The 20,369-nt window shown below is 44.0% G+C and overlaps 1 protein-coding gene across 1 annotated transcript in view; it reads right to left on the bottom strand.

Annotated features, from left to right (window-relative positions):
- LOC311142811 (rho GTPase-activating protein 26-like) overlaps positions 1 to 20,369 on the bottom strand; it is a 137,096-nt gene that overhangs the window by 46,190 nt on the left and 70,537 nt on the right. Inside the window, exons 10-14 of the mRNA XM_084178501.1 lie at positions 3,098 to 3,192; positions 1,903 to 1,981; positions 1,016 to 1,052; positions 662 to 727; positions 453 to 527 (exon numbers count right to left, since the gene is read on the bottom strand). Coding sequence (XP_084034627.1) covers positions 453 to 527; positions 662 to 727; positions 1,016 to 1,052; positions 1,903 to 1,981; positions 3,098 to 3,192 — 352 coding nt within the window. The remainder of the gene's footprint in view (positions 1 to 452; positions 528 to 661; positions 728 to 1,015; positions 1,053 to 1,902; positions 1,982 to 3,097; positions 3,193 to 20,369) is intronic.

The raw sequence follows: 20,369 nt of genomic DNA on the forward strand, positions 1-20,369 counted from the left end.
CATGTCTCTGTTTGTCAGTCTCAGAGCTACAGTATCTCCTCCTCCCATGTCTCTGTCTGTCTGTCAGTCTCAGGGCTACAGTATCTCCTCCTCCCATGTCTCTGTCTGTCAGTCTCAGAGCTTGTATATCTACAGTAAATGAACTCGTTTTGCATTATTTATGCAGTTTCATAAATTACCTAGCTATTCCCCATTGCCAGTCACATAAATCCACAGGATGGTTTTCTGCTGTTTTCTACTACAGTATAGACTCCCCTTACATGTAGAGGTTTCTAGCTATCAGAATAAGACAGGTGTGTGTGTGAGTGGAGGTTGTGCAAACAAAACTACTGCATAAATATGAAATACATTTGATTCAATCTTGCCCCCAAATATATACCTGTTTGTTTAATCTGGTCTCTCTCTCTCTCTCTCTCTCGCTCTCTCTCTACTCCAATATCTCTCTGTCTTACCCATGGCAAGACCCAGTAGTTTCTGCACTCTGGAGTTCACCCCAACAATCCTGTACAGACCCTGCTCATCGATGCCTGTGGGACGGAACAGAACAGGACAGAGATATATAAAGATCTTCTAGGACCTATAAGAGTCACACTGACCAGTGACACCAGATTAACAGTACAGTAGTATTAGAGCTGTAAGCAGCCAAGCCTTAGTTCAATACCTCTGGTCTCCACAGCATAGATGAACTTCTTCACAACGTTGAAGCCAACCACGTCCAGCTGGACCACTGTGAGATGGAGAGAGAGGGAGGGAGGGAGGGAGGGAAGGGGGATGGGGCAGGAAAGGTAAAGAGAGAAAGGAAGGGATGAAGAGCGATAGGTAGAGAGAGAAAAAGAGAGTGATAGAGAGAGGGGAGGTAGAGAGAGAAAAATAGGGTGAAAGAGAGAGGGAAGGTAGAGAGAGAAAGAGAGGGAGAAACAGAGGTAAAGAAGAAAATTAATCCCATCAATTATTAGTGTGCATTCATCTGGACAGATGGTAGAGTAAAGCAAATGAATACCAATGTGTCACTTACTGCCTTCATTCTGGCTGTCTCTGTTTAAGTTATAGACCTGGAAGGAACAGAGACACCCAGTTACCACGGTTACACCGCTTAGCTTTACCGCCACCGCCACCACCAGTCACAAACACCTATCTGTGTACTGAACACAGGCTGTGCTTACATATCCCCATGTACACCATGCTGTAATAAAACGTGTCGTACACAACACGTCACACTGCCTGCCTGGTGAGTAGTAGGACAGTACATTGATATCAATGGAAGTTGCTAGTGATTCAAGTGGCTTCCTGATGGCATGCAGCATCATCAAGGACCCCACACACCCCAGCCACCAGCTGTTCACTCTCTTACCGTCGGGCAAACGGTATCGGAGCATGAGGTCTGATACCAACAGGCTCAGAGACAGTTTCTATCTACAAGCCATTAGACTGCTGAACACTTGAACTGGACTGACCACCTGCTGTGATTCTACGGGCCTTAGCACACATATATACACTCATACACACACACACACACATTCATGCTACACACACAACTGCTGCAACCAGACTCTTATTATGATTGCTAAATACTGCACAATTTGCCTCCCCAATCCACCCCTTCCCCAAAAATGTGTAAATATTGTACTATAAATTGTGCCTTCCTGTATTATACTTATGCTAAAATGTTTATTCTATTCTACTGAGTCATCTACTTTATGTTCCTATTCTTTTATTATTTATTATTGTTGTTGCATTGTTGAGAAGGAACCTGCAGTAAGCATTTCATTGGATGGCGTATACCATATGTATCCTGTACATACGACAAATTCCTGTGGTGGGCTATCAACATATACGCACGTACACACACAGATACACACGCACACGCACACACAGGATGAGTGTGTAACCGTGGCAACATACCGGTTCTCTCCCATCCATAGCCTCCATCCACAGCCTGCGGTCTTCCTCCGATAGAGCCTGCATGGTGATCACCCCCGACCTGCAACACACACCACAGATACAAACAAGATATAATATACTGATGAACAACACAAAGATCAGTCTTTAATCAAATGTGTGTGTGATTGACAGAAGGATATATTTCACCTTGTTTGGGTCCTCTGACGTGATAAAACATTAGCCCCATCAAGTCAAACTGCTGCTCCCACCACAACCATCCCCATACAGACTGAGGCCTCTATCAATCCACCCTGGTCTGGCCCTATTCAAAAGTCAAATTAAGCTACGCTCATCTCTGGCCAGCTTTAGCATATTTCACCTGGCCCTGGCAGCAGGCTCACATAAAGCTGTCAACACAGTCCTACTTCAAACCACACACACACTGATACACATACACACATGCGCGCCACACACACATGCGTGCATATACAGACATGGATCCACGCACACGCACTCATAAACACACACACACCATAATGCACACTCTGCCTAACACTCGCACTCAGGTTGTCCTTGTGAACTGTTGAAGCATGTTGAGTCTAGCTTTTACTTTCATGCTGCTAAACAGGAATGTGGTTACAACAACAGTACACTGCATCTAGCGAACACACACACACTCTGGGCAGAGGACACACAAACACCATAAATAAATGAGGAGGATTGAGTGAAGGAATGGGCCGATGATGGTGGAGAGAGATCTTAGGCTGTAGTGGACACAGTAGAGCTAGCGTTAGGGAGTCACAGGCTCTGCTGCTCTATATGCAGTCAGACAACACTCTGCTAAGACTGGCCTGGAGAGGAGGCAGGCATCTCACATGGTATTCCTGATCTAACTTACACCCTCATTTCCAAAACCAGGCCTTCTAGCGTCTGTCTCCAGGCAGCTTCTAGTGTACAGGACAGGCACGGCTTACTGCTGAACAACGCATTTCAAACTGCTCTCCATCTTCATCTGCAATTAATGTGACATTAAATAGACAAGTTGAGGCAATATGCTGTGTACTGGGATTTTGCACTTGCCAATCCTCATTAAGATCCTCTGTGTTGAGCTCTCACTAGTCACTCAGACACAGCCTCAGCCCCAGCAACACTTGTGAGCACCACCCTGTGGTTGGAATGGGTAAGAAAAAGCTATTAGACAGCAGCAATGACTCACCTGTCTACACCCTCCACATCAAAACAGAACCTCTTCTCTATAGAGTCCGTCTTCCGCCTTGTGCAGGACTTCAGAGTGAAGCTCTCCTCCTCTCCCTGAAAGACAGGGGAGACCTTAATCAACCTTTAAGAAGATACATTTTATCACATTCAAGTTCAATCAATGTGAAGTGCCTTTCCCAATGTGTATGGAACCAAGTCATTACGGTGCATTTCCTTGATTCTCGCAGTGAATTGTGGACAAGGACTAGCATGGACGGACTCAAAGGATCTAGGAAAAGATGTATGGGAAGCTTAGATGTAGGTAATTCCAGTGCAACTATCTCCCTGCTGTCATTCCCTCTTCTCCCCTCCCCTCCCCTCCTTCCTTTCTTTTCCTCCCCTCTCCTCTCCTCTCCTCTCCTTTCTGTTCCTCCTCTCCTCTCCTCTCCTCTCCTCTCCTCTCCTCTCCTCTCCTCTCCTCTCCTCTCCTCTCGTCTTTTCCTCTCCTCTCCTCTCCTCTCCTCTCCTCTCCTCTCCTCTCCTCTCCTCTCCTCTCCTCTCCTCTCCTCTCCTCTCCTCTTTCAAAGGGAGTGTATTAGCACCTGAAGTGTCACCACTCCGTTTGTACACAGGATCCTAGGAGACACAGGGCAGCAATCCTGAGAGAGGGACCATCAAGCCACAACTCTGATGTTTTCTGAATGATAGCTCCTCTCCTCTCTGATCTCTCCTCTCCGATCTCTCCTCTCTGATCTCCTCTCCTCTCCTCTCTGATCTCTCCTCTCTGATCTCCTCTCCTCTCCGATCTCCTCTCCTCTCTGATCTCTCCTCTCTGATCTCCTCTCCTCTCCTCTCCTCTCTGATCTCTCCTCTCCTCTCCTCTCCGATCTCTCCTCTCTGATCTCTCCTCTCTGATCTCCTCTCCTCTCCTCTCTGATCTCCTCTCCTCTCTGATCTCTCCTCTCTGATCTCCTCTCCTCTCCTCTCCTCTCTGATCTCCTCTCCTCTCCAATCTCTCCTCTCTGATCTCCTCTCTGATCTCTCCTCTCTTATCTCCTCACCTCTCCTCTCTGATCTCCTCTCCTCTCCTCTCTGATCTCCTCTCCTCTCCTCTCTGATCTCCTCTCCTCTCTGATCTCTCCTCTCCTCTCCTCTCCTCTCCGAATGTTTGTCCTTGCTCGCTGACAGTGTGACCATACCGAAGTGTCAGAGGCGGGGCAGATGTGCGTGCTAGGAATCATTCTTTCAGATGCATTTTTAAACACTACTCAACTGCAGTCATTCAAACCTCTAGCGACAGATGTCACACATGATTTCTGCTTTAAATCGTGACTGGAAGGCCTTAAATATGAATGTGTCTAATTAATGTGTCTATGGCTCTGTTCATGAGGGTTGGAGAAGCCCCTGTGTTTGGGTGTAGGAGAATCAGGCCCCTGGCCAGCAGTTAGAGTGGTCGTAAAGAGCTGGGAATGTGTTTGGGTGCTGTAAGTCAGACCCCTGTGGTTTCTGGAGAGCTCTGTGTGTGTGTGTGTGTGTGTGTGTGTGCCTGTGTGGTAATTGGGTGAGCTGGCCCCTGTAGGTGGGGCTCTGTGTGTGTGTGTGTGTGCGTGTGTGTGTGTGCGTGTGTGTGTGTGTGTGTGTGTGTGTGTGTGTGTGTGTGTGTGTGTGTGTGTGTGTGTGTGTGTGTGTGTGGTAATTGGGTGAGCTGGCCAATGTAGGTGGGGCTCTGTGTGTGTGTGTGTGTGTGTGTGTGTGTGTGTGTGTGTGTGTGTGTGTGTGTGTGTGTGTGTGTGTGTGTGTGTGTGTGTGTGTGTGTGTGTGTGTGTGTGTGTGGTAATTGGGTGAGCTGGCCCATGGAGGTGGGGCTCTGTGTGTGTTTGGGTCTCCCCTAAACTTGGATGTAGTAGAGCAGGATGTATCCCTGTCAAGATGGTGGGCTTGGCATGGGCACCGTGTTAATTACCGTCTGAGAGTGGCACTGCAGGAGAGGCTGGCCCCCTGCCAGCCCTGAGTCAAATCAAATCAATTTTTATTTGTCACCTGCGCCGAATACAATAGGTGTAGACCTTACAGTGAAATGCTTACTTACAAGCCCTTAACCAACAATGCAGTTTTAAGAAAAAAAAGTAAAAAATAACAAATAATTAAAGAGCAGCAGTAAAATAACAATAGCGAGGCTATATACAGGGGGTACCGGTACAGAGTCAATGTGCGGGGGCATAGGTTAGTCGAGGTAATTGAGGTAATATGTACATGTAGGTAGAGTTAAAGTGACTATGCATAGATAATAAACAGAGAGTAGCAGCAGCGTAAAAGAGGGGGTGAGGTGTGGGGGGGAGGGACAATGCAAATAGTCCAGGTAGCCATTTGATTAGCTGTTCAAGAGTCTTATGGCTTGGGGGTAGAAGCTGTTAAGAAGCCTTTTGGACCTAGACTTGGCTCTCCGGTACCGCTTGCCGTGCGGTAGCAGAGAGAACAGTCTATGACTAGGGTGGCTGGAGTCTTTGACAATTTTGAGGGCCTTCTTCTGACACCGCCTGGTGTAGAGGTCCTGGATGGCAGGAAGCTTGGCCCTAGTGATGTACTGGGCCGTACGCACTACCCTCTGTAGTGCCTTGTGGTCAGAGGCCGAGCAGTTGCCATACCAGGCAGTGATGCAACCAGTCAGGATGCTTTCGATGGTGCAGCTGTAGAGGTTTTTGAGGATCTGAGGACCCATGCCAAATCTTTTCAGTCTCCTGAGGGGGAATAGGCTTTGTCATGCCCTCTTCACGACTGTCTTGGTGTGTTTGGACCATGATAGTTTATTGGAACTTGAAGCTCTCAACCTGTTCCACTACAGCCCTGTCGATGAGAATGGGGGCGTGCTCGGTCCTCTTCTTCTTCCTATAGTCCACAATCATCTCCTTTGTCTTGGTCACGTTGAGGGAGAGGTTGTTATCCTGGCACCACACGGCCAGGTCTCTGACCTCCTCCCTATAGGCTGTCTCATCGTTGTCGGTGATCAGGCCTACCACTGTTGTTATAGGTATTTTTCCTTATATTATAAAATCATTTAACAATAAGCAGACTCGTGGTCCTCTGTAGCTCAATTGGTAGAGCATGGCGCTTGTAACGCCAGGGTAGTGGGTTCGATCCCCGGGACCACCCATACGTAACAATGTATGCACACAAGAATGTAAGTCGCTTTGGATAAAAGCGTCTGCTAAATGGCATATTATTATTATTATGGGTGTAAAAGAGGATTAGTGACTACACCTGTCTATGATTTTTTATTTTACCTTTATTTAACTAGGCAAGTCAGTTAAGAACAAATTCTTATTTACAATGACGGCCTACAGATGCATGACTGGACAACCACATTGTGACTGCAGTAATCAATGTACTATATGTATGAAACATATTTTGAAACATATGATGTATGAAACATATTATGAAACATATGTTGTAATCCAGATGCATTACTGGACAAGCACATTGTGACTGCAGTAATCAATGTACTATATAATTATCATCAGGTGTGTATGTATATTATTTTTAAAGGAACTGTCTTTATCACGCCACCAATAGAGTCAGGCAAGAAGACGGGAAACCAAGCAGACATGGGCATAGACAGGAAAGAGGCTAGACAAAGAAACCATAGTGGCTCAAGGTCAAGGGAGGGTGGCTATTTGGATAAAGAGGGGGTTCCGATATGATATGAAAAGATGAAGCTGTATAATAATAATAATAATATGCCATTTAGCAGACGCTTTTATCCAAAGCGACTTATAGTCATGCGTGCATACATTTTTGTGTATTGGTGGTCCCGGGGATCGAACCCACTACCTTGGCGTTACAAGCGCCGTGCTCTACCAGCTGAGCTACAGAGGACCACATGTATAAAAAGAGAGCTCAAAGTCTGGGACTGGCAGTTGCTCCGCGGACCAGCTCGGGTTTTTACTTTGTAATAAAGTATATTCTGAACTCACAAGCTCCAGTGTCTGAGAGATATCTTTGAGAAGTATTTCCACGACATATCTTGGCGTCACCGAACAGGATTGGCAAAAAGTGACAGAGAACGGTGAAAAATCTGCAGCTGTGGACGGCTTGGACGAACTACACAAACGTGGCCACTAAAAAAGGTAAGCAAAGTTCTTGCTTATTAGAATAGAGTTTGTGTGGTTCGCTCCAGGGCCTGGCCTCAGCAGCAGGACACCAAGTAGGTCTCTCCAAATTTAAGAACTTGAAAAATATGAATTGGGAGCTTTTGGGTTCAAACAATGCATGCAAAACAATGAAGGAATAAAAGCCTTGATGGTTGCAACAGTAAAAATCCCTAGGTAGGGTCACGTGAAAGAAAGTCCTGCGGACACCACTCTGGTGTGTTGAGGAAGTGTATCATCAGAGGGCTGCGTAGACAGGCAAAAACCCTTTATAATACCGTTTTTTGTGTCGAGGAAGTGTATCACGAAAGGGCTGAATTTGCAGGTCGCTTAGGAAAGTGTGTGGAAGTGTGAAAGGAACTCCTGTTCTGGTTGGGAAGGGGACGCGCACCTCTCCTGGACCGTCACTTGAGTGTGACCCAGTAGGGAGGACGCGTCCAGTCTCGCACTAGGAAAAAGGAGTGTGAATGATGCACGAATGACCATTGAAATACTGAGAGTAGAAAGCTATAAGCTACCGAATGGTCTAGAAATAGGGAAAATAAAAGTGAAAAGGCGGTTTTTGAGATTAGCTACAAAAAGGTGGTGGTAATCAGGAGAGATAAGTGTGTTACGAGAAAGATGAACGCACACATTTACAATAACTGCATTGTGGTTGGGAGAATCAAGAGGTTGGACAGACTACCAGTAGGGAAGTGAATGGCAGAGCAAGACGAAACTAGGGAACAGAGGACAGTACGGATATTACAGGAAGCTAAAGGAATAAAAACAAATTTTTGGAGAGAATCAGAATACGAAGATTTGGTTGAAAGATATAGTTTAACGGAGGGAAATAAAAATTATCTGTTGAGAAGTTAAACTGAGATACGGAATCTAGAGGAAGTAGGACGTACGTAAATTGGGGAAACATAATTGGAAGAAATTGGACAGTGGGACGGATAGGGCAGACGCTTGAGGAATTAGCACAGGCAAGAACCTTACACTTTATAGTAGTACCCATAGACACCCAGGTATAATTATATCTGGACATAGGAGAGCAGGAAGGGTTTGAAAGAGGAAAAGGAGTTACTGGACAACAAATAAAATACCCATATATAGAAATGTCAGTGGTACTAAGACAGTAGAGTGGACAGTAAACAAAAGACCAGTGATATTGAAACCACAGGCAGTTACTAGATTGACACTAAGGAAAATACTGGTAACTATAAAACCAAATACAGAAAAAGAATCACACTTGAGGTTGGCAGTGGGGAGTCCAAGAATACAGGCAGCAGAAATTAGTAAAACAGCGGTAGAAATCCTGGGGGATAGATACCCTGCATACAGAGAAGAATTTATAAAACTGAAAAGAGGGCTGGAAAAAGAAACAGAGAAAAAGGAAAAAGAACATAGTATGTCCAGAGAACGGGACCTCAGAGAGCTAGAAAGGGAAGAAGAAGGTGCATCAGCTAATTTAAGGGAAACACTATATTTTAAACAAAGAGAAGAGGGAAGGTTGTGGAATAGGAGAATGCTGAAAAAACCTGAAAAGCAAGGGCATTATGTCCTTTGGGGATCGCAGGACCTGGAAGGATTGGTCGCCCGCTTGCCGGATATACATGATGGGTCGGGCAAGTGGATAAGAACCTTTGAGGAAGAAACTATGGGGAAACTACTGGCTGTGGGGGATCTGAAGGCACTGTTGGCAAGGATGGAGGATGTACCGTGTGCCAGCGGCCTGAGAATGGCGGTGGGAGATCCGCTGAGGGATGGAGTGGAAGTTGACACCTACTGCCCTGGATTTTGGCGGGCCCTGAGAGCGGAATACCCGGCAAGGATTGACCCCAAGTCCCTGAAAGGTGAAGCGATGGGAGAAACAGAGCGCCCAGCTGTCTATCTAAATGGACAGCTGAAACGATGGAGGCTGGAGACAGAACGGGATCCAGAAGGGTAATTCTGTTGTAGAGGCCATGCCCCAGCCGGTGAGAAGCAGGCTGGAGGATGTGGTGGGACTAACTTCAAAGTCACACAAATAATTCTGTGACCATGTAATCCATGCAGTGGAAAAATACAGAAAAGACGAACAGAACAGGGAAGAATTGACAAAAAAAGGAAATAAAAAAGTTCAAGCTCCAGTAACCGCACCCACGGCAGAAGTAGGGCTGGTGGCCGCGGTCTCCTCCGGAGGGCCACAATTGCCCCCTATGCCACAGGCCCAAGTACAACCCACACCACCACTAGTGAATGTACACTACCATTCAAAAGTTTGGGGTCACTTAGAAATGTCCTTGCTTTTTTTGTCCATTAAAATAACAAATTGATCAGAAATACAGTGTAGACATTGTTATTGTTGTAAATGGCTATACCACAGTAATGACCGGTGACCCACAGGAGGTAGAGATTACAGCTAGGCAACAAGTTCAGCTAAGGGAAGCAATAACTCCAGTGGAGAGTCTTAGACAAGAAATGGAAAAGAACATACCTAGCAAGGTATGGCCACAGCATGACACAGAATGTGGGACTGGTAGAATCAGCTAGTCCCATATACATCAGGGGAAAAAAACAGATGCAAAGCCTCCTTGGAAAGCCCAGTATCACATGAAACCTGAGGCAGAAGAAGGCATAAGCAAGACAATTGAAGGATTAATAAAATAGAGACGCAGAGTTGCTGTAACACACCTCTGTTGCTAGTCCTTAAAGCAGACAAACAGAAATGGAGGTTGGTACATGACTTGAGGGCAGTAAATGACATAGTGCAAGACTGCTGAAGTGCCAAATCCCCACACGCTGCTGACCAATGTTCCTCTGGAAGCAAAGTATTTTACAGTAATAGATCTATGTGGAGCATTTTTTTGTGTGCCCCTGGAAGAAGAGTGTAGACATCTGTTTGCATTTACATACAAAGGCAAGCAGTACACATACACACACATGCCACAGGGGTTTAAACACTCACCCCACGTATTTAATCAGGTCCTTGAGGAATTGATACTCGAGGGAACATTGATTCAATATGTGGATTATTTACTAATCTGTGCTCCCTCCTTGGAACAATTTCATACCGATTCCATGAAAGTCTTGACAAGACTAGCGGAAGGGGGACACAAGGTATCGAAAACAAAGCTCCAATACTGCCAGCTTCAAGTTTAAGATCTGTGACGGACAGTAGCTCATGGTACAAAGGCAATAGCACCAGGACAATTAGAAGTCATCAGCAATGTACCGCTAACAGTTGCCCAAATGATGACGTTTTTAGGGATGACAGAGGAATATGCTGTCAAAAGAGCCCCTCTACGAGAACTTATGAGAAGTGCTGGGCAACTAAACATTAGGGCTAACCTTGATTGGTCGAATGATGCCTTAACTGCATTTGAAACGTTAAAACAAGAAATGCAGTCTGCCCCGGCTCTAGCAGCTACGGACCACACAAAGCCTTTCTGTTATATGCAGCAAATCAGTGTGACGGTTATGCAGCAGCAGTTCTTTTTATTTGTATTATTATTATTTTATTTTATTTTTTTGGGGGGGGGTGGATCAGCTTAATATTGCAGATAGATTGTAACTTCTATCAATGTAATTGTCTGCATCACTTCCAATCCCCCATGTTTTTTATATATATATACTCCCCTTTATTACTTTTCAACCCCGCCATCCTTTCCCTACTTGGAGTAAATTAGTGAACAACAATGCCCAGGCCTCTACTTCCGGTCTATACTTACTATCTACACCTTATGGCACCACACGATCTGGCCGTGTGGTGCCAGGACAACAACCTCTCCCTCAACGTGACCAAGACAAAGGAGATGATTGTGGACTACAGGGAAAAAAAGAGGACTGAGCACGCCCCCATTCTCATCGACGGGGCTGTAGTGGAACAGGTTGAGAGCTTCAAGTTCCTTGGTGTCCACATCACCAACGAACTATCATGGTCCAAACACACCAAGACAGTCGTGAAGAGGGCACGACAAAGCCTATTCCCCCTCAGGAGACTAAAAAGATTTGGCATGGGTCCTCAGATCCTCAAAAAATTCTACAGCTGCACCATCGAGAGCATCCTGACTGGTTGCATCACCGCCTGGTATGGCAACTGCTTGGCCTCCGACCGCAAGGCACTACAGAGGGTAGTGCGTACGGCCCAGTACATCACTGGGGCAAAGCTTCCTGCCATCCAGGACCTCTATACCAGCCGGTGTCAGAGGAAGGCCCTCAAAATTGTCAAAGACTCCAGCCACCCTAGTCATAGACTGTTCTCTCTGCTACCGCACGGCAAGCGGTACCGGAGTGCCAAGTCTAGGTCCAAAAGACTTCTCAACAGCTTCTACCCCCAAGCCATAAGACTCCTGAACAGCTAATCATGGCTACCCGGACTATTTGCACTGCCCCCCCACCCCATCCTTTTTACGCTGCTGCTACTCTGTTAAGTATTTATGCATAGTCACTTTAACTCTACCCACATGTACATATTACCTCAACTACCTCAACTAGCCGGTGCCCCCGCACATTGACTTTGCAACGGTACCCCCCTGTATATATAGCCTCCCTACTGTCACTTTATTTTACTTCTGCTCTTTTTTTCTCAACACTTTTTTTGTTGTTGTTTTATTCTTACTTTTTTTGTTTAAAATAAATGCACTGTTGGTTAAGGGCTGTAAGTAAGCATTTCACTGTAATGTCTGCACCTGTTGTATTCGGCGCATGTGACCAATAAAATTTGATTTGATTTGATTTGATTATGGACACAGTTAATTTTACAATAATTATATTATATATATATATATATATATATATATATACACAGTGGGGAGAACAAGTATTTGATACACTGCCGATTTTGCAGGTTTTCCTACTTACAAAGCATGTAGAGATCTGTAATTTTTATCATAGGTACACTTCAACTGTGAGAGACGGAAACTAAAACCAAAATCCAGAAAATCACATTGTATGATTTTTAAGTAATTAATTTGCATTTTATTGCATGACATAAGTATTTGATCACCTACCAACCAGTAAGAACGCTCAAGGTCCTAAACGATATTATAACCGCGATTGATAATAGACAGTACTGTGCAGCCATCTTCATCGACCTGGCCAAGGCTTTCGACTCTGTCAACCACCGCATTCTTATTGGCAGACTAAATAGCCTTGGTTTCTCAAATGACTGCCTCGCCTGGTTCACCAACTACTTCTCAGATAGAGTTCAGTGTGTCAAATCGGAGGGCCTGTTGTCTGGACCTATGGCAGTCTCTATGGGGGTGCCACAGGGTTCAATTCTTGGGCCGACACTTTTCTCCGTGTATATCAATGATGTCGCTCTTGCTGCTGGTGACTCTCAGATCCACCTCTATGCAGACGACACCATTTTGTATACATCTGGCCCTTCATTGGACACTGTGTTAACAAACCTCCAAACGAGCTTCAATGCCATACAACACTCCTTCAGTAGCCTCCAACTGCTCTTAAACACTAGTAAAACTAAATGCATGCTTTTCAATCGAACGCTGCTGGCACCCGCCCACCCGACTAGAATCACCACTCTCGACGGGTCTGACCTAGAGTATGTGGACAACTACAAATACCTAGGTGTCTGGTTAGACTGTAAACTCTCCTTCCAGACTCACATAAAGAATCTCCAATCCAAAGTTAAATCTAGAATCGGCTTCCTATTTCGCAACAAAGCCTCCTTCACTCATGCTGCCAAACATGCCCTCGTAAAACTGACTATCCTACCGATCCTTGACTTCGGCGATGTCATTTACAAAATAGCTTCCAACACTCTACTCAGCAAATTGGATGTAGTCTATCACAGTGCCATTCGTTTTGTCTCCAAAGCCCCATACACTACCCACCACTGTGACCTGTACGCTCTTGTTGGCTGGTCCTCACTACATGTTCGTCGTCAAACCCACTGGCTCCAGGCCATCTATAAATCACTGCTAGGCAAATCCCTGCCTTATCTTAGCTCATTGGTCACCATAGCAGCACCCACCCGTAGTCTGCACTCCAGCAGGTATATCTCACTGGTCATTCCCAAAGCCAACACCTCCTTTGGCCGCCATTCCTTCCAGTTCTCTGCTGCCAATGACTGGAACGAATTGCAAAAATCTCTGAAGCTGGAGACTCTTATCTCCCCCACTAACTTTAAGCATCAGTTGTCAGAGCACCTTACCGATCACTGCACCTGTACACAGCCCATCTGAAATTAGCCCACCCAACTACCTCATCCCTATATTGTTATTTATTTTGCTCTTTTGCACCCCAGTATCTCTATTTGCACATAATCTCTTGCACATCTAGCATTCCAGTGTTAATACTATTGTAATTATTTTGCACTATAGCCTATTTATTGCCTTACCTCCATAACTTGCTACATTTGCACACACTGTATATATATTTTCTGTTGTATTTTTGACTTTATGTTTTTTTTACCCCATATGTAACTCTGTGTTGTTTTTATTGCACTGCTTTGCTTTATCTTGGCCAAGTCGCAGTTGTAAATGAGAACTTGTTCTCAACTGGCTTACCTGGTTAAATAAAGGTTAAATAAAAAAATAAAAAATAAAATAAAATAAAAAAAGAATTCCGGCTCTCACAGACCTGTTAGTTTTTCTTTAAGAAGCCCTCCTGTTCTCCACTCATTACCTGTATTAACTGCAACTGTTTGAACTCGTTACCTGTATAAAAGACACCTGTCCACACACTCAATCAAACAGACTCCAACCTCTCCACAATAGCCAAGACCAGAGAGATGTGTAAGGACATCAGGGATAAAATTGTAGACCTGCACAAGGCTGGGATGGGCTACAGGACAATAGGCAAGCAGCTTGGTGAGAAGGCAACAACTGTTGGCGCAATTATTAGAAAATGGAAGAAGTTCAAGATGACGGTCAATCACCCTCGGTCTGGGGCTCCATGTAAGATCTCACCTCGTGGGGCATCAATGATCATGAGGAAGATGAGGGATCAGCCCAGAACTACATGGCAGGACCTGGTCAATGACCTGAAGAGAGCTGGGACCACAGTCTCAAAGAAAACCATTAGTAACACACTACGCTGTCATGGATTAAAATCCTGCATCGCACGCAAGGTCCCCCTGCTCAAGCCAGCACATGTCCAGGCCCGTCTGAAGTTTGCCAATGACCATCTGGATGATCCAGAGGAGGAATGGGAGAAGGTCATGTGGTCTGATGAGACAAAAATAGAGCTTTTTGGTCTAAACTCCACTCGCCGTGTTTGGAGGAAGAAGAAGGATGAGTACAACCCCAAGAACACCATCCCAACCGTGAAGCATGGAGGTTGAAACATCATTCTTTGGGGATGCTTTTCTGCAAAGGGGACAGGACGACTGCACCGTATTGAGGGGAGGATGGATGGGGCCATGTATCACGAGATCTTGGCCAACAACCTCCTTCCCTCAGTAAGAGCATTGAAGATGGGTCGTGGCTGGGTCTTCCAGCATGACAATGACCCGAAACACACAGCCAGGGCAACTAAGGAGTGGCTCCGTAAGAAGCATCTCAAGGTCCTGGAGTGGCCTAGCCAGTCTCCAGACCTGAACCCAATAGAAAATCTTTGGAGGGAGCTGAAAGTCCATATTGCCCAGCGACAGCCCCAAAACCTGAACGATCTGGAGAAGGTCTGTATGGAGGAATGGGCCAAAATCCCTGCTGCAGTGTGTGCAAACCTGGTCAAGACCTACAGGAAACGTATGATCTCTGTAATTGCAAACAAAGGTTTCTGTACCAAATATTAAGTTCTGCTATTCTGATGTATCAAATACTTATGTCATGCAAATTAATTACTTACAAATCATACAATGTGATTTTCTGGATTTTTGTTTTAGATTCCCTCTCTCACAGTTGAAGTGTACCTATGATAAAAATTACAGACCTCTACATGCTTTGTAAGTAGGAAAACCTGCAAAATCGGCAGTGTATCAAATACTTGTTTTCCCCACTGTATATATATATATTATTTTTTTTGCTCCTGAACTTCTTCTACTCTCAACCTCTCCGATCATTTTCATGATGTCCATCCGGTTTGCTTCTATATGCCATATCTTTCTAACTGTGCTTTTTCCCAAAAGCTCCCAACATACAACCTATATACTTATTATGGACACAGTATGCTTACATTATTAGCTATCTTTGTTATTATTTGTTGTTATTTGTTATTAGCCCCATCCTTCAACTCTATTCAATACCTCCCATCTATCTCTTAACACCATCCATATAGGATTTCTATTTGCCATATATATTTCAACCGTACTGTGATGTTTTACAAAAGTTCTGAACCTTTCTATTCTCATTGCATCTACAGATTGTGAATTAAAAATAAACATTTTTGCTAAAAGTATTATTATATTCTTGATCGATTGACTATGACTTTTCAGATCACCCAGTAATGCTATCTGCAGGGTTAGCTCCAGGTAAATATTGCAATCCTTTAGCCATTCCTGGACCTGTGTCCAAAAACAAGCTACAAATGGACAGAACCAAAACAAATGATCTAATGATTCTGTCTCTTCACAGCAAAATCTGCAGAGATGGGAAGATTGTATCCCCCATATAAATAACATTCTATTGGTTGCAAGAATTTTATATAATAATTTAAATTGAAAGATTCTAATTTTTGAATCCGGTGTCGTTTTGCGTGTCAGTTCATAAACACTATGTCATGGGATCGGTACGTCAAAGATCTCTTCCCAACTATTTTGCAATCTATATGGGACGGCTGTCAATCCTTTGGTCCTTAAGTGAAACTGATATACTTTTTTATTTATCACAGTTTTCCTTAACCAATTATGTTCTTTAATGCAAGGCCGACAGACAAGTTCCTTACTTTCTCCCCCTTCCACTTTCCTCTTCCACTTTTGCGGTAAGGCTGCAATTATTTGGTTGTAATTTTGGGTAGAGCAGACATTTCCATATGTTTTTGTTAGCTGCATGTGCAACATAACTCCACCAGTCCTACCGATTATATCATTTACGAAGATTATACCTTTTTTAAACATTCTGTCAAAAAATAAAGTTTTTTTTGTCAATTAGTATATTTGAATTTAACCACAATATTTGTTGCATTATTTCTTCTGTCGTTTCTGGAGGATTAAATTGAAATTACAACCAACTTTCTATGGCTTGTTTTAGAAATAGTGATATTTGGGAGATTATTTCCTTTTCAAATAACTGCAAATGAGTTGTTGTAATCTGAATAAAGGGAAAAAGGCCTTTCTTGAACATTGGGTGAGACAATCTTACTAATTTGCTTGAGAACCAGTTCGGATTTAAGTATAACTTTTGAATGACTAAAGCTTTTAGTGATTGGTCTAATGCTTTAATATTTAATAATTTCTGTCCTCCGAATTCATATTCATTATATAAATATGCCCTTTTAATTTTGTCTGGCTTGCCGTTCCAAATAAAATTGAATATTTTTTTCTCATATAATTTAAAAAACGGTTCGCTAGGCGTAGGCAAGACCATAAGCAAATAGGTAAACTGGGATAATACTGAGTTAATCAGGGTGATTTTTCCACAAATTGACAGGTATTTTCCTTTCCATGGTAGTAAGATCTTATCTATTTTTGCTAACTTTCTATTAAAATGTATTGAAGTGAGATCATTTATTTCCTTTAGGATATGTATTCCGAGTATATCCACATCACCATCAGACCATTTTATTGGTAAACTACATGGTAATGTAAATTTTTTATTTTTTTGTGATCCAATACGTAATATAGTACATTTATCATAATTTGGTTGTAATCCAGAGAGGTTAGAAAATGTATCTAGATCCTCTATGAGGCTGTGGAGGGATTCTAGTTGTGGATTTAAAAGAAAACATGAATCATCAGCGTACAATGACACCTTTGTTTTTAAGCCCTGTATTTCTAATCCTCTGATATTATTATTGGATCTGATTTTAATAGCTAACATCTCGATGGCCACAATAAAAAGATATGCCGATAGTGGACAACCTTGTTTCACTCCTCTTGACAGTTTAAAACTTTCTGAGAAATAGCCATTATTTACTATTTTACACCTAGGGTTACTATACATGATTTTGACCCATTTTATAAGAGATTCTCCAAAATTGAAATGCTCCAGGCATTTATATATAAACCCCAGTCGAACTATGAATAGCAGGCCTGGTTTCCCATATTTTCCATAGTGTTCTATTGTTTCCAATACTTGCCTTGTAGCTCAGCTGGTAGAGCACGGCGCTTGTAACGCCAAGGTAGTGGGTTCAATCCCCGGGACCACCGATACACAAAAATGTATGCACGCATGACTGTAAGTCGCTTTGGATAAAAGCGTCTGCTAAATGGCTTATTATTATTATTATTATTATCTCCAATGTATCTTCCATGTAAAAAACCTGTCTGATTAGAATGAATAATATCCGACAATACCTTGCAGCAGCCGTTCTTATGCAGGAGTCCTGAAGTGGGCGACGGAAGCAGCCTATTGTATACTATAGCACCAGACTGGATTCTGTGGCGCAGGGATATCCACCCTGCTATCAGGGTCTAACCGATCTACAGTATGCATTCGACAAAGCATCCACCATTACTATGGGCTACACTATAGTAATGTCCACACATCATAAAATAGTGGAGCTAATAGAACAGGGAAAATGTGTGCTTACCAATGCAAGAACTTTAGAATACATGACCCTATTAACATACCCAGATGTCGCCATTAAACGCTTTAGTACAGTAAACCCGGCAGAAATAATTCCGTTAGAATTCGAGGGTTTAGCACACAACTGTGTGGCAGAATCATTGACATTCACCCAGCTTAGACCAGACTTAGAGTCAACACCATTGCCCGATCTGGGAAATGGCTATGTGTAGGACTATTTTGTAGACGGGTCTTGTTACAAAGACCACACTGGAAATCAGGCTGATTTGCAGTAGTGAAGAAACAAGGAAGGGAATTTAGAGAAGTAATGACAGATACATTGCCCACAGCCATGTTCAGCCCAACTGGCTGAACTTAAAGCACTTACTGCGGCCTGTATGCTGGGGAAATGGAAGACAGTTAACATATACACTGATTCAGCCTATGCTGGACCCCTACAAATCAGCTGGGCTAGACAATCTGGACCCTTTCTTTCTAAAAATTAGCCGCCAAAATTGTCACAACCCCTATTGTCGAAACCCCTAGCCTCCCGAGTGGCGCAGTGGTCTAAGGCACTGCGTAGCAGTGCTAGCTGTGCCACTAGAGATCATGGTTCGAATCCAGGCTCTGTCGTAGCCTGCCGCGACTGGGAGACCCATGGGGCGGCGCACAATTGGCCCAGCGTCGTCCAGGGTAGGGAAGGGAATGGCCGGCAGGGATGTAGCTCAGTTAGTAGAGCATGGCGTTTGCAACGCCAGGGTTGTGGGTTCGATTCCCATGGGGGGCCAGTATGAAAAATTTAAAAATAATGTATGCACTCACTAACTGTAAGTCTCTCTGGATAAGAGCGTCTGCTAAATGACTAAAATGTACTAGCCTGTTCAACCTCTCTTTCGTATAGTCTGAGATCCCCAGAGATTGGAAAGCTGCCTCGGTCATCCCCCTCTTCAAAGGGGGTGACACTCTAGATCCAAACTATTACAGACCTATATCCATTGAAGGCCAAGTTAACAAACAGATCACCGACCACTTCGAATCCCACCGTACCTTCTCCGCTATGCAATCTGGTTTCCGAGCTGGTCATGGGTGCACCTCAGCCATGCTCAAGGTCCTAAACGATATAATAACCGCGATTGATAAAAGACAGTACTGTGCAGCAGTCTTCATCGACCTGGCCAAGGCTTTTGACTCTGTTAATCACCGCATTTTTATTGGCAGACTAAATGGCCTTGGTTTCTCAACTGACTGCCTCGCCTGGTTCACCAACTACTTTTCAGATAGAGTTCAATGTGTCAAATCGGAGGGCCTGTTGTCTGGACTTCTGGCAGTCTCTATGGGGGTGCCACAGGGTTCAATTCTCGGGCCGACTCTATTCGCTGTGTATATCAATGATGTCGCTCTTGCTGCTGGTGACTCTCAGATCCACCTCTACGCAGACGACACCACTACGCAGACATCACACTGTGTTAACAAACCTCCAAACGAGCTTCAATGCCATACAACCCTCCTTCTTTGGCCTCCAACTGCTCTTAAAACGCTAGTAAAACTAAATGCATGCTCTTCAATCGAACGCTGCTTGCACCCGCCCGCCCGACTAGAATCACTACTCTCGGCGGGTTTGACTTACAAATACCTAGGTGTCTGGTTAGATCGTAAACTCTCCTTCCAGACTCACATTAAGCATCTCCAAGCCAAAGTTACATCTATAATCAGCTTCCTGTTTCGCAACAAAGCCTCCTTCACTCATGCTGCTAAACATGCCCTCGTAAAACTGACTATCCTACCGATCCTTGACTTCGGCAATGTCATTTACAAAATAGCTTCCAACACTCAACTCAGCAAATTGGATGTAGTCTATCACAGTGCCATCCGTTTTGTCACCAAAGCCCCATATACTACCCACCATTGTGACCTGTACGCTCTCGTTGGCTGGCCCTCACTACATATTCGTCGCCAAACCCACTGGCTCTATAAATCACTTCTAGGCAAATCCCCGCCTTATCTTAGCTCATTGGTCACCATAACAACACCCACCCGTAGTATGCGCTCCAGCAGGTATATCTCACTGGTCATCCCCAAAGCCAACACCTCCTTTGGCCACCATTCCTTCCAGTTCTCTGCTGCAAATGACTGGAACGAACTACAAAAATCTCTGAAGCTGGAGACACTTATCTCCCTCATTAACTTTAAGCATCAGTTGTCAGAGCAGTTTACCGATCACTGTACCTGTACACAGCCCATCTGTAATTAGCCCACCCAACTACCTCATCCCCATATTGTTATTTACATTGTTATTTATTTTGCTAATTTGCACCCCAGTATCTCTATTTGCACATCATCTTCTTCACATCTTTCACTCCAGTGTTAATACTAAATTGTAATTATTTTGCACTATGGCCTATTTATTGCCTTACCTCCAGAACTTACTACATTTGCACACACTGTATATAGATTTTCTATTTTCTATTGTGTTATTGACTGTACGTTTTTGTTTATTCCATATGTAACTCTGTGTTGTTGTTGTTTTTATCACACTGCTTTGCTTTATCTT

This window comes from Coregonus lavaretus (assembly GCF_964263955.1).
Source record: "Coregonus lavaretus genome assembly, chromosome: 15".
Classification (NCBI taxonomy): Eukaryota; Metazoa; Chordata; class Actinopteri; order Salmoniformes; family Salmonidae; genus Coregonus; species Coregonus lavaretus.